At 37.2% G+C, this 12,265-nt stretch overlaps 1 protein-coding gene across 1 annotated transcript in view; it reads right to left on the reverse strand.

Moving 5' to 3' along the window:
* NETO2 (neuropilin and tolloid like 2) overlaps positions 1-12,265 on the reverse strand; it is a 69,614-nt gene that overhangs the window by 37,578 nt on the left and 19,771 nt on the right. The window contains exons 5-6 of the mRNA XM_027092224.1: positions 11,706-11,750; positions 11,495-11,622 (exon numbers count right to left, since the gene is read on the reverse strand). Coding sequence (XP_026948025.1) covers positions 11,495-11,622; positions 11,706-11,750 — 173 coding nt within the window. The remainder of the gene's footprint in view (positions 1-11,494; positions 11,623-11,705; positions 11,751-12,265) is intronic.

A 12,265-nucleotide genomic window follows, 5' to 3' on the forward strand; every position in this document is an offset into this window, starting at 1 on the left:
GTTTCTAATCTCAGCTGTAGTTGATTTACCACCTTTTCCACTTCTAACATAATTTATGTCTTTTTTTTCTAGGTCAATCTTGCCAGAAGTATGTCCATTGTTATTATTATTTTTAAACAAAGGGCCAGCTTTAGCTTTTGTTGACTCTTTCTTTTTGTGAATTTTTTTTTTTTTTGTGGTACACGGGCCTCTCACTGTTGCAGCCTCTCCCGCTGCGGAGCACAGGCTCTGGATGCGCAGGCTCAGCGGCCATGGCTCACGGGCCCAGCTGCTCTGCAGCATGTGGGATCTTCCCAGCCTGGGGCACGAACCCGCGTCCCCCGCACCGGCAGACTCTCAACCACTGCGCCACCAGGGAAGACCTCTTTTTGTGAATTTTTAAATTCACTTATTTCTGCTCTTTTATTACTGCCCGTTCTTTGGATTTTTTGGTCATTCTTTTAGCTTCTTGAGTTGAATTTTAGCCATTAAGTTTAAATCTTTTTCTTCTCCTAAAAGATGCATTTATGATCATAAATTCCCTAAAGTACTTTTAGGAGTATCCCACAAGTTTTGATATGTAGTATTTTCACTATTGCTAAGTTTTTTATAAATGTGTACAAATTTCCATCCTGATTTTTTTATGTGACCTATCAATTACAAGGTGGTATATTATTAAATTTCTAAACATATGGGTTTTTTAAAGTTGAAGTTTAGTTGATTTATAATGTTAATTTCTGCTGTAGAGCAAAGTGATTCAGTTATATGTGTGTGTGTGTATAGACATACACACACATTTAAAAATATTCTTTTCCAGTGGTTCTGAAGAACCTAGGGGCAGGACAGGAATAAAGACGCAGAAGTAGAGAATGGATGTGAGGACACGGGATGGGGGAGAGTAAGCTGGGATGAAGTGAGAGTGGCATGGACATATATACACTACCGAATGTAAAATAGCTAGCTAGTGGGAAGCGGATGCATAGCACGGGGAGATCACCTCGATGCTTTGTGTCCACCTAGAGGGGTGGGATAGGGAGGGTGGGAGGGAGATGCAAGAGGGAGGAGATATGGGGATATATGTATATGTATAGCTGATTCACTTTGTTATACAGCAGAAACTAACACACCATTGTAAAGCAATTATAGTCCAAAAAGATGTTAAAAACAAAAAGATAAAAAATAAAACGTTTAAAACGGTTTTAAATTGTAAAATAGTTAGAGATCAACAACAATGAAGACACTACATATCAAAACTCATGAAACATCTAAGGAAATACTTCGTAGCATACTGATAGCCCTAAGTACCTGTTAGAGAAAGAAGAACATCTGAAAATTAATTACCAAAGAATTCAATACAAGGAGCTGCAAAAAGAATCACAAGGTAAATCCAAAGAAAGCAGAAGAAATAAAAGCACAAATTGAGAAAATGGGAAGCAAAGAAACAAGAGTTGATTTTTTAAAAAAGCAGTTCTTGAAAACAAACCTCTGGCAAACTGATAAAGAAAAAAAAAGAGCAAAGGCCCAAATTTAAAATGGCAAATAGAATTGAGGTTTTAAAAACTGTAAAAGAATACCATGTAAAATATTATACCAATAAATGTGGATCCAGAAAGCATGAGCAATATTCTAGAAAAATAACTTTAAACTCAAAAAGAGATTGAAAATCTAAATAAACCTAAAATATTAAAATAAAGAAAACTATATTCTTTTCCATTATGGTTTATCTCAGGACATTGCATATAGTTCCCTGTGGTATAGAGTAGGACCTTATTGTTTATCCATTCTATATGTAATAGTTTGCATCTGTTAATCCCAAACTCCCAATCCATCCCTCCCCCACCCTACCTCCCCCTTGGCAACCACAAGTCTTTCTCTATGTCTGTGAGTGTGTTTCTGTTTCGTAGATAGGTTTATTGTGTCATATTTTAGATTCCACATAAAAGGGATACCATATGGTACTTGTCTTTTTCTGACTTACTTCCCTTAGTATGATAATCTCTAGTTCCATTCATGTTGCTGCAAATGGCATTATCCTATTCTTCTTTATGGCTGAGTAGTAGTCCATTGTACATATGTACCACATATTCTTTAACCATTCATCTGTCGACTGACATTTAGGTTATTTCCATGTCTTCGCTATTGTAAATAGTGCTACTATGAACATAGGAATGCATGTATCTTTTCAGACTACAGCTTTGCCTGGATATATGCCCAGGAGTGGGGCTGCTGGATCATATGGTAATTCTTAGTTTTTTGAGGAATCTCCATACTGTTCTCCATAGTGGCTGCACCAACTCACATTCCCACCAACAGTGTAGGAGAGTTCCATTTCCTCCACACCCTATTCAGCCTTTGTTATTTGTAGACTTTTTGTTGGCCATTCTGACCAGTGTGAGGTGGTACCTCATTGTAGTTTTGCTTGGCATTTCTCCAATAATTAGCAATGTTGAGCATCTTTTCATATGCCTATTGGCCATCTGTATTTTTTCTTTAGAGAAATGTCTATTTATGTGTTCTGCCCATTTTTCAATTGGGTTGCTTGTTTTTTTGTTGAGTTGTATGAGCTGTTCGTATGTTTTGGAAATTAAGCCCTTGTCAGTTGCTTCGTTTGCACAGATTTTCTTCTATTCTGTAGGTTGTCTTTTCATTTTGTTTATGGTTTCCTTTGCTGTGCAAAAGCTTGTAAGTTTGATTAGGTCCCATTTGTTTATTTTTGTTTTTATTTCTATTGCCTTGGGAGACTGACCTGAGAACACATTCATATGATTTATGTCACACAACGCTTTGCCTATGATGTCTTCTAGTAGTTTCATGGAGTCATGTCTTATGTTTAAGTCTTTAAGCCATTTTGAGCTTTTTTGTGTGTATGTATGGTGTGAGGGTGTGTTCTAACGTCACTGATTTACAAGCAGCTGCCCAACTTTCCTAGCAACATATGGGGTCTTAAAGTTATTGTTTGGTTGCTGGTTCCTAATTTAATTGCATTTTTGTTAGAGGATGCTCTGCATGATACTAAGCACTGGTATGTACGGCAGACTTCCTTTTTCCATTCAGTGTATGGATCAGTTTCCATAAATGTTTCAGGCATGCTTGTAGAGAATGAAAATTCTCTGGATGTTGCAAGTCAAGATATCATGTTCCATTAGGCAAACTGTGTTGTTTAAATCTTCTAAGCCTTGACATTTTTTTTTTTTTTGCATGCTTGATTAATTACTGAGAGGCAAAAAAAATTACATGCTATAATTGTGGATTTGTCAGTTTTCCTCAGAAACTGTCAATTCATGTTTTGTACATTTTGAGGCTATATTAATACATAAAATTTAAAATATATCTTCCTTGTGAATTCGTGACGATCTTGATTTCAATTTTAATAGCTGTATCAGCTCTTTTAGTATCTATTTTATTCCTATTTGTGTATTTTCAAAATTTCCTTTAGTTAACCTGAAACAGGATTTACTTGGATTTTACATATAGCAGTTGGTCCAATTATTATTTTTGCCCCCAAATACCTTAATTTTGCCCTCATTTTTTTTTTTATCCACACGCTGTTTCCAGTTTTTATTTCAATTTTACCATTTGAAACATTTATTTTGGAATAAATTATGTTTTATGGCTGTATTAATGCTTTTCTGTGAGGGAACCATAACTCCTCAAATTTTAACATAATTTTGTGATACATATCTGGATATATGTAAATGACCTTTTGAATGTTACACTGTCATTGTTGAAGCATTTTAATTGTTTTTTTTTTAATTTTATTTTATTCATTTTATTTGAGTTTATTTTTTTACACAGCACGTTCTTCTTAGTTATCCATTTTACACATATTAGTGTATATATGTCAATCCCAATTCCCAATTCATCACACCACCCCCTCCACCCCACTTTCCACCATTGGTGTCCATACTTTTGTTCTCTGCATCTGTGTCTCAATTTCTACTCTGCAAACCGGTTCATCTGTACCATTTTTTTAGATTCCACATATATGCGTTAATATATGATATTTGTTTTTCTCTCTTTGCCTTACTTCATTCTGTATGACAGTCTCTAGATCCATCCACATCTCTCCAAATGACCCAATTTCGTTCCTTTTTATGGCTGAGGAATATTCCATTGTATATATGTACCACAACTTCTTGATCCATTTGTCTGTCGATGGGCATTTAGGTTGCTTCCATAACCTGGCTATTGTAAATAGTGCTGCAATGAACATTAGGGTGCATGTGTGTTTTTGAATTATGGTTTTCTCTGGGTATATGCCCAGTAGTGGGATTGCTGGGTCATATGGTAATTCTATTTTTAGTTCTTTAAGGAGCCTCCAAACCGTTCTCCATAGTGGCTGTATGAATTTATATTCCCACCAACAGTGAAAGAGGGTTCCCTTTTCTCCACACCCTCTCCAGCATTTGTTGTCTGTAGATTTTCTGATGATGCCCATTCTAACTGGTGTGAGGTGATACCTCATTGTAGTTTTGATTTGCATTTCTCTAATAATTAGTGATGTTGAGCAGCTTTTCATGTGCTTCTTTGCCATCTGTATGTCTTCTTTGGAGAAATGTCTATTTAGGCCTTCTGCCCATTTTTTGATTGTCTTGTTTGTTTTTTTAATATGAGCTTCATGAGCTGTTTACATATTTTGGAGATTAATCCTTTGTCCGTTGATTCATTTGCAAATATTTTCTCCCATTCTGAAGGTTGTCTTTTCGTCTTGTTTGTAGTTTCCTTTGCTGTGCAAAAGCTTTTAACTTTCATTAGGTTCCATATGTTTATTTTTGTTTTTATTTCCATTACTCTAAGAGGTGGGTCAAAAAAAGATCTTGCTGTGATTTACGTCAGAGTGTTCTTCCTACATTTTCTTCTAAGAGCTTTATAGTTTCCAGCCTTACATTTAGTTCTCTAATCCATTTGAGTTTATTTTTGTGTATGGTGTTAGGGAGTGTTCTAATTTCATTCTTTTACATGTAGCTGTCCAGTATTCCCAGCACCACTTATTGAAGAGACTGTCTTTTCTCCACTGTATATCCTTGCATCCTTTGTCATAGATCAGATGACCACAGGTGTGTGGGTTTATCTCTGGGCTTTCTATCCTGATCCATTGATCTATATTTCTGTTTTTATGCCAGTACCATACTCTCTTGATTACTGTAGCTTTGTAGTATAGTCTGAAGTCAGGGAGTCTGATTCCTCCAGCTCGTTTCTTTCCCTCAATACTGCTGTGGCTATTCGCAGTCTTTTGTGTCTCCATACATGTTTTAAGATTTTTTTGTTCTAGTTCTGTAAAAAATGCCATTGGTAATTTGATAGGGATTGCACTGAATCTGCAGATTCTTTTGGGTAGTACAGTCATTTTCACAATATTGATTCTTCCAACCCAAGAACATGGTACACATCGCTCCATCTGTTTGTATCATCTTTAATTTCTTTCATCAGTGTATTATAGTTTTCTGCATACAGGTCTTTTGTCTCCCTAGGTAGGTTTACTCCTAGGTATTTTATTCTTTTTGTTGCAATGGTAAATGGGAGAATTTCTTTAATTTCTTTCAGATTTTTCATCATTAGTGTATAGGAATGCAAGATATTTCTGTGCATTAATTTTGTACCTTGTAGTTTCACCAAATTCACTGATTAGCTCTAGTACTTTTCTGGTGGCATCTTTAGGATTCTCTATGTATAGTATCATGTCATCTGCAAAAAGTGACAGTTTTACTTCTCCAATTTGTATTCCTTTTATTTGTTTTTCTTCTCTGATTGCCACAGCTAGGACTTCCAAAACTATGTTGAATAACAGTGGCGAGAGTGGACATCCTTGTCTTGTTTGTGATCTTAGAGGAAATGCTTTCAGTTTTTCACCCTTGAGAATGAGGTTTGCTGTAGGTTTGTCATATATGGGCTTTATTATGTTGAGATAGGTTCCCTCTATGCCCACTTCCAGGAGAGTTTTTTATCATAAATGGGTGTTGAATTTTGTCAAAAGCTTTTTCTGCATCTCTTGAGATGATCATATGGTTCTTATTCTTCAATTTGTTAATATGGTGTATCACACTGACTGATTTGTGTATAATGAAGAATCTTTGCATCCCTGGGATAAATCTCACTTGATCATTGCATATGATCCTTTTAATGTGTATGTTGGATTCTGTTTGCTAGTATTTTGTTGAGGATTTTTGCATCTATGTTCATCAGTGATATCGGCCTGTAGTTTTCTTTCTTTGTGACATCTTTGTCTGCTTTTGGTATCAGGGTGATGGTGGCCTCGTAGAATGAGTTTGGGAGTGTTCCTTCCTCTGCTATTTTTTGGATGAGTTTGAGAAGGATGGGTATTAGCTCTTCTCCAAATGTTTGATAGAATTCACCTGTGAAGCCATCTGGTCCTGGACTTTTGTTTGTTGGGAGATTTTTAATCACAGTTTTAATTTCATTACTTGTGATTGGACTGTTCATATTTTCTATTTCTTCCTGGTTCTGTCTTGGAAGGTTATACGTTTCTAAGCATTTTTCCATTTCTTCCAGGTTGTCCATTTTATTGGCATAGCGTTGCTTGTAGTAGTCTCTTAGGATGCTTTGTATTTTGATGGTGTCTGTTGTAACTTCTCCTTTTTCATTTCTAGTTTTATTGATTTGAGTCCTCTCCCTCTTTTTCTTGATGAGTCTGGCTAATGTTTTATCAATTTTGTTTATCTTCTCAAAGAACCAGCTTTTAGTTTTATTGACCTTTTAGTTTTATTGTTTTCCTTTTTTCTATTTCATTTATTTCTGCTCTGATCTTTATGATTTCTTTCCTTCTACTAACTTTGGGTTTTGTTTCTTCTTCTTTCTCTGGTTCCTTTAGGTGTAAGGTTAGATTTGAGATTTTTCTCGTTTCTTGAGATAGGCTTGTATTGCTATAAACCTCCCTCTTAGAACTGCTTGTGTTGCATCCCATAGGCTTTGGATCGTCATGTTTTCATTGTCATTTGTCTCTAGGTATTTTTTGATTTCCTCTTTGATTTCTTCAGCGATCTCTTGGTTATGTAGTAACGTATTGTTTAGCCTCCACGTGTTTGTGTTTTTAAAGTTTTTTTCCCCTGTAACTGATTTCTAATCTCAGTGTTGTGGTCAGAAAAGATGACTGATATGATTTCAACTTTCTTACATTTACTGAGGCTTGATTTGTGATGCAAGATGTGATCTTTCCTGGAGAATGTTCCATCTGAACTTGAGAAGAAAGTGTAATCTGCTGTTTTTGGACGGAAAGTCCTATAAATATCAAGTAAATCTATCTGGTCTATTGTGTCATTTAAAGCTTGGATTTCCTTATTAATTTTCTGTTTCGATGATCTGTCCATTGGTGTAAGTGAGGTGTTAAAGTCCTTTAGTATTATTGTGTTACTGTCAATTTCCTGTTTTATAGTTGTTAGCATCTGCCTTATGCATTGTGGTGCTCCTATGTTGGGTGCATATATATTTATAATTTTTATATCTTCTTCTTGGATTGATCCCTTCATCATTATGTAGTGTCCTTCCTTGTCTCTTGTGACATTCTTTATTTTTAGGTCTATTTTATCTGATATGAGTACTGCTACTCCAGCTTTCTTTTGATTTCCATTTCCATGGAGTATCTTTTTCCATCCACTCACTTTCAGTCTGTATGTGTCCCTTGGTCTGAAGTGGGTGTCTTGTAGACAGCATATATATGGGTCTTTTTTTTTTATCCATTCAGCGAGCCTGTGTCTTTTCGTTGGATCATTTAATCCATTCACGTTTAAGGTAATTATCGATATGTATGTTCCTATTACCATTTTCTTGTTATGGGTTTGTTTTTGTAGGTCCTTTTCTTCTCTTGTGTTTCCCATGTAGAGAAGTTCCTTTAGCATTTGTTTAAATGTTCCTTTAGCTGGTTTGGTGGTGCTGAATTCTCTTAGCTTTTGCTTGTCTGTAAAGCTTCTGATTTCTCCATCGAATCTGAATGAGATCCTTGCTGGGTAATTTTGGTTGTAGGTTCTTCCCTTTCATTGCTTTAAATATGTCATGCTACTCCCTTCTGGCTTGTAGAGTTTCTGCTGAGAAATCAGCTGTTAACCTTATGGGAGTTCTCTTGTATGTTATTTGTCGTTTTTCCCTTGCTTTCAATAATTTTTCTTTGTCTTTAATTTTTGCCAATTTGATTACTATGTGTCTCGGCGTTTCTCCTTGGGTTTATCCTGCCTGGGACTCTCTGCATTTCGTGGACTTGGATGGCTATTTCCCTTCTCATGTTAGGGAAGTTTTCAACTATAATCTCTTCAAATACTTTATCGGGTCTTTTCTCTCTCTCTTCTCCTTCTTGGATCCCTATGATGTGAATGTTGTTGCATTTAATGTTGTCCCAGAGGTCTCTTAGGCTGTCTTCATTTTTTTCATTCTTTTTTCTTTATTTTCTCCTGCAGCAGTGAAGTCCACCATTCTGTCTTCCAGGTCACTTATCTGTTCTTCTGCCTCAGTTATTCTGGTATTGATTCCTTCTAGTGTATTTTTCATTTCAGTTATTGTACTGTTCATCTCTGTTGGTTTGTTCTTTAACTCTTCTAGGTGTTTTTTCTTTAATTCTTCTAGGTCTTTGTTAAACATTTATTGCATCTTCTCGATCTCTGCCTCCATTCTTTTTCTGAGGTCCTGGATCATCTTCACTACCATTATTCTGAATTCTTTTTCTGGGAGGTTGCCTATCTCCACTTCATTTAGTTGTTTTTCTGGGGTTTTATTTTGTTCCTTCATCTGGTACATAGCCCTCTGCCTTTTCGTCTTGTCTATCTTTCTGTGAATGTGGTTTTTGTTCCACAGGCTGCAGGATTGTAGTTCTTCTTGCTTCTGGTATCTGCCCTCTGGTGAATGAGGCTATCTAAGAGGCTTGTGAAAGTTTCCTGCTGGGAGGGACTGGTGGTGGGTAGAGCTCTCTGTTGCTCTGGTGGGCAGAGCTCAGTAAAACTTTAATCCACTTGTCTGCTGATGGTTCGGTCTGGGCTCCTTCCCTGTTGGTTGTTTTGCCTGAGGCGACCCAACACTGGAGCCTACCCAGGCTCCTTGGTGGGGCTAATGGTGGACTCTGGGAGGGCTTACGCCATGGAACACTTCCCAGAACTTCTGCTGCCAGTGTCCTTGTGTCACTGTGAGACACTGCTACCCCCCGTCTCTGCAGGAGACCCTCCAACACTAGCAGGTAGGTGTGGTTCAGTCTCTTATGGGGTCACTGCTCCTTCCCCTGGGTCCCTACGTGTACACTACTTTGTGTGTGCCCTCCAAGAGTGGCGTCTCTGTTTCCCCCAGTCCTGCTGAAGTCCTGCAATCAAATCGTGCTAGCCTTCAAAGTCTGATTCTCTAGGAATTCCTCCTCCCATTGCCAGACTCCCAGGTTAGGAAGCCTGACATGGGGCTCAGAACCTTCACTCCAGTGGGTGGACTTCTGAGGTGTAAGTGTTCTCCAGTTTCTGAGTCACCCACCCAGCAGTTATGGGGTTTGATTTTATTGTGATTGCGCCCCTCCGACCATCTCAGTGCAGCTTCTCCTTTGTCTTTGGATGTGGGGTATCTTTTTTGGTGAGTTCCAGTGTCTTCCTGTTGATGACTGTTCAGCAGTTAGTTGTGATTCTGGTGCTCTCAAAAGAGGGAGTGACAACACGTCCTTTTACTCCGCCATTTTGAACCCTTGCCCTCATTCTTGAAAGACAGATTAGTTGGACATGGAATTTTCAAATTTTAGATTGCCAGTTAATTTTTTTTCCTTAGCACTTTGAAAACATAATTCTATTGTCATTTCTTCCAAGTTTCTTAATAAATTGCCACTGTCTCCCATCCTCAAACTACTTTCTGGGTAATTTTCTCAAATCTGTCTTTCAATACTATAATTTTTACTTGAGTAAGTTCCATTTGGTTATTTTTAAAGCATACTTGATACTTTTCTTTCTCATTCTTTTTTTTTTTTTTTTTTTTTTTTTTTTGGGCCTCTCACTGTTTTTGCCTCTCCCGTTGCGGAGCACAGGCTCCGGACGCGCAGGCTCAGCGGCCATGGCTCACGGGCCCAGCCGCTCCGCGGCATGTGGGATCCTCCCAGACCGGGGCACGAACCCGTGTCCCCTGCATCAGCAGGCGGACTCTCAACCACTGCGCCACCAGGGAAGCCCCTTTCTCATTCTTTTGATTACTAATGTAGGATATTTAAGACTTCAGTTCTTGGGCATCTAAGAAACTTCTGCTGTTATGCCTGTTAACTCACTCATGGTGGGTTGTTCACCTATGTTTTCTAATTTTAGGTTGTAAGCTTACTTCAGCAGTGTTTTAGCTATAGCAATCCTGTAGCCTACATGGTTATTTTGTATTTATCTTTTCAGGTGCCTCAAAAGGTTTAATAAGCCCAGGACCATTTTGTTCATTTTGGGGCTAAGTGGTTCCTGGGCTGAGCATGGAATGTAAATTCACATCCCAAGCTGTAATAAAGATATAGGTATAAACGGTTAGGGGAGACCTCAGCCTCACCCGCATCTTAAGACTGAGCCCAGGATAAGCTTCTTTTTTACCAATTTGCGCTAGTGGAAGAGTTTTTCTAATCTACCATTTCATGGCAATAATCTCCCTTTGAGGGTTCCAGCTTCATGTGGCAGTCCTCTCAAAGGCCACACAAACCCTAGGCCTTTTATTTGTCTCAGTGTGGGTGATGCCAAGCTCCTGCAATATCTACCCTTGAGTAGTCATAGGTTACTGAAATCAGCAAGGGGCATTTGTACCATCGATTTCAGTTTACTGCTCTGATTTATAGCTCTTTCATTCTAGTTCATAAGAATTATCTTCTTTTTTGGAGCTTATCTATGGTTTTAAAAGGATATCTGTTATATTTTATCCAATGTTTCTAAGTGTTTTGTAATAGGTAGGTTTTCAGGTTATCTCATCCATCATATTACCAGAAACTTTAAATTTGATTTTCTTAATTCTTTAAATTCTCCTACCCTCTTTCTTTTCTGTTTACATATATAAACAATAAATATAATTTTAACTGTTACTATTCCTAGAAGTACAAACTAAAAGCAAAAAGCAGAAGTAGTCAGCAACCAGTCTCAACCTGTCAGAGTTATTTAAAAACATCCTTCCCTGTGGTACTTTCCAATAAAAACTCTATATGATTAGCAGAGGACAGCATGGTAAGAACAGAACTAAGATGATACTTAACTTTAATGTCTATGGCCTATTTTACCTCCTCATACAGGTGTTTATGAATCTATGATCACACTGATCAATACCTATACTCTCCAAATAGGAACACACAGATTTTAAGAATCTTAAAATAAGAATATTAATGTATGCGTGACATTCCTGAAGTTTATGTTGTAGTTTATTTAACTACAACAATGCTGAGATGCTAGGTGTTCAATAATGTGACTGAAATAAAATTTTTAAGAAGTTGTAACGTCAGTGTAAATAATAAGTATCTGCATGAACCAAAATAATACATTATACAAATCACATCTTATTATGTTCTTCTTAGAAGTGACTGCATACTTAATACTACCTTAGCTTTTGGAGTAGCTTTAATCGTCCAGATGCAATCAACTGCTTGGCCAGGTTTTGTTTTTTCCTCTTGTTCTACCTGACTAGAACGTATTATTCCGTCAGCTCCTGACAGCTCAAACTGGCAATCTAGAAAGAACAGATGAATGATGTTCAAAGGAAAATAAGACTGATCAAAGATGCCATGAGGAAAAAGAGGTAATATACTAAACCTGGGATGGGATTTAAAATACCTCCTAGGTAAGTAAAGTCTGGATCTGTAACAGAGAAAAGAAGAAAGTCATTGGCATTGAGGTAGTTTAGAGTTACTTTAAGGCTTAATATCTTACGTTATGTCTAATGCTATACTTAACAAAGCAAGAGAAAGCTTTCATTTGTGTAAACTACAGACCACTGGCTATTTATGAGCATATTGAGGTGCTCATTTATAGGATCGATATTGTAAAAATGATAACCTTTATACTTTTGATCCAATTATGAACTAAAAACTTATTTATGCTACCTGAAAACTCACAACTCTATGTCAACTGCAGTAGCTAGTCCATTGATGGATGAATGAGTAAACAAAATGTAGTATAAATAATACAATGGAATATTATCCAACCTTAAAAAGGAATGAAATTCTGACACACGCTACAACATGGATGTGTGTGGAAACATTATGCTAAGTAAAATAAGCCAGACAGTTAAGGACACTATATGATTCCCTTAACTGAGGTCCCTAGATTAGTCGAATTCAGAGACTGTTTTCACAGGGCTGTAGGGAGGGAGG

This window comes from Aethalodelphis obliquidens, unplaced genomic scaffold (assembly GCF_003676395.1).
Source record: "Aethalodelphis obliquidens isolate GAN/ISIS:26980383/991018 unplaced genomic scaffold, ASM367639v1 scaffold75, whole genome shotgun sequence".
In the NCBI taxonomy this organism is placed as follows: domain Eukaryota; kingdom Metazoa; phylum Chordata; class Mammalia; order Artiodactyla; family Delphinidae; genus Aethalodelphis; species Aethalodelphis obliquidens.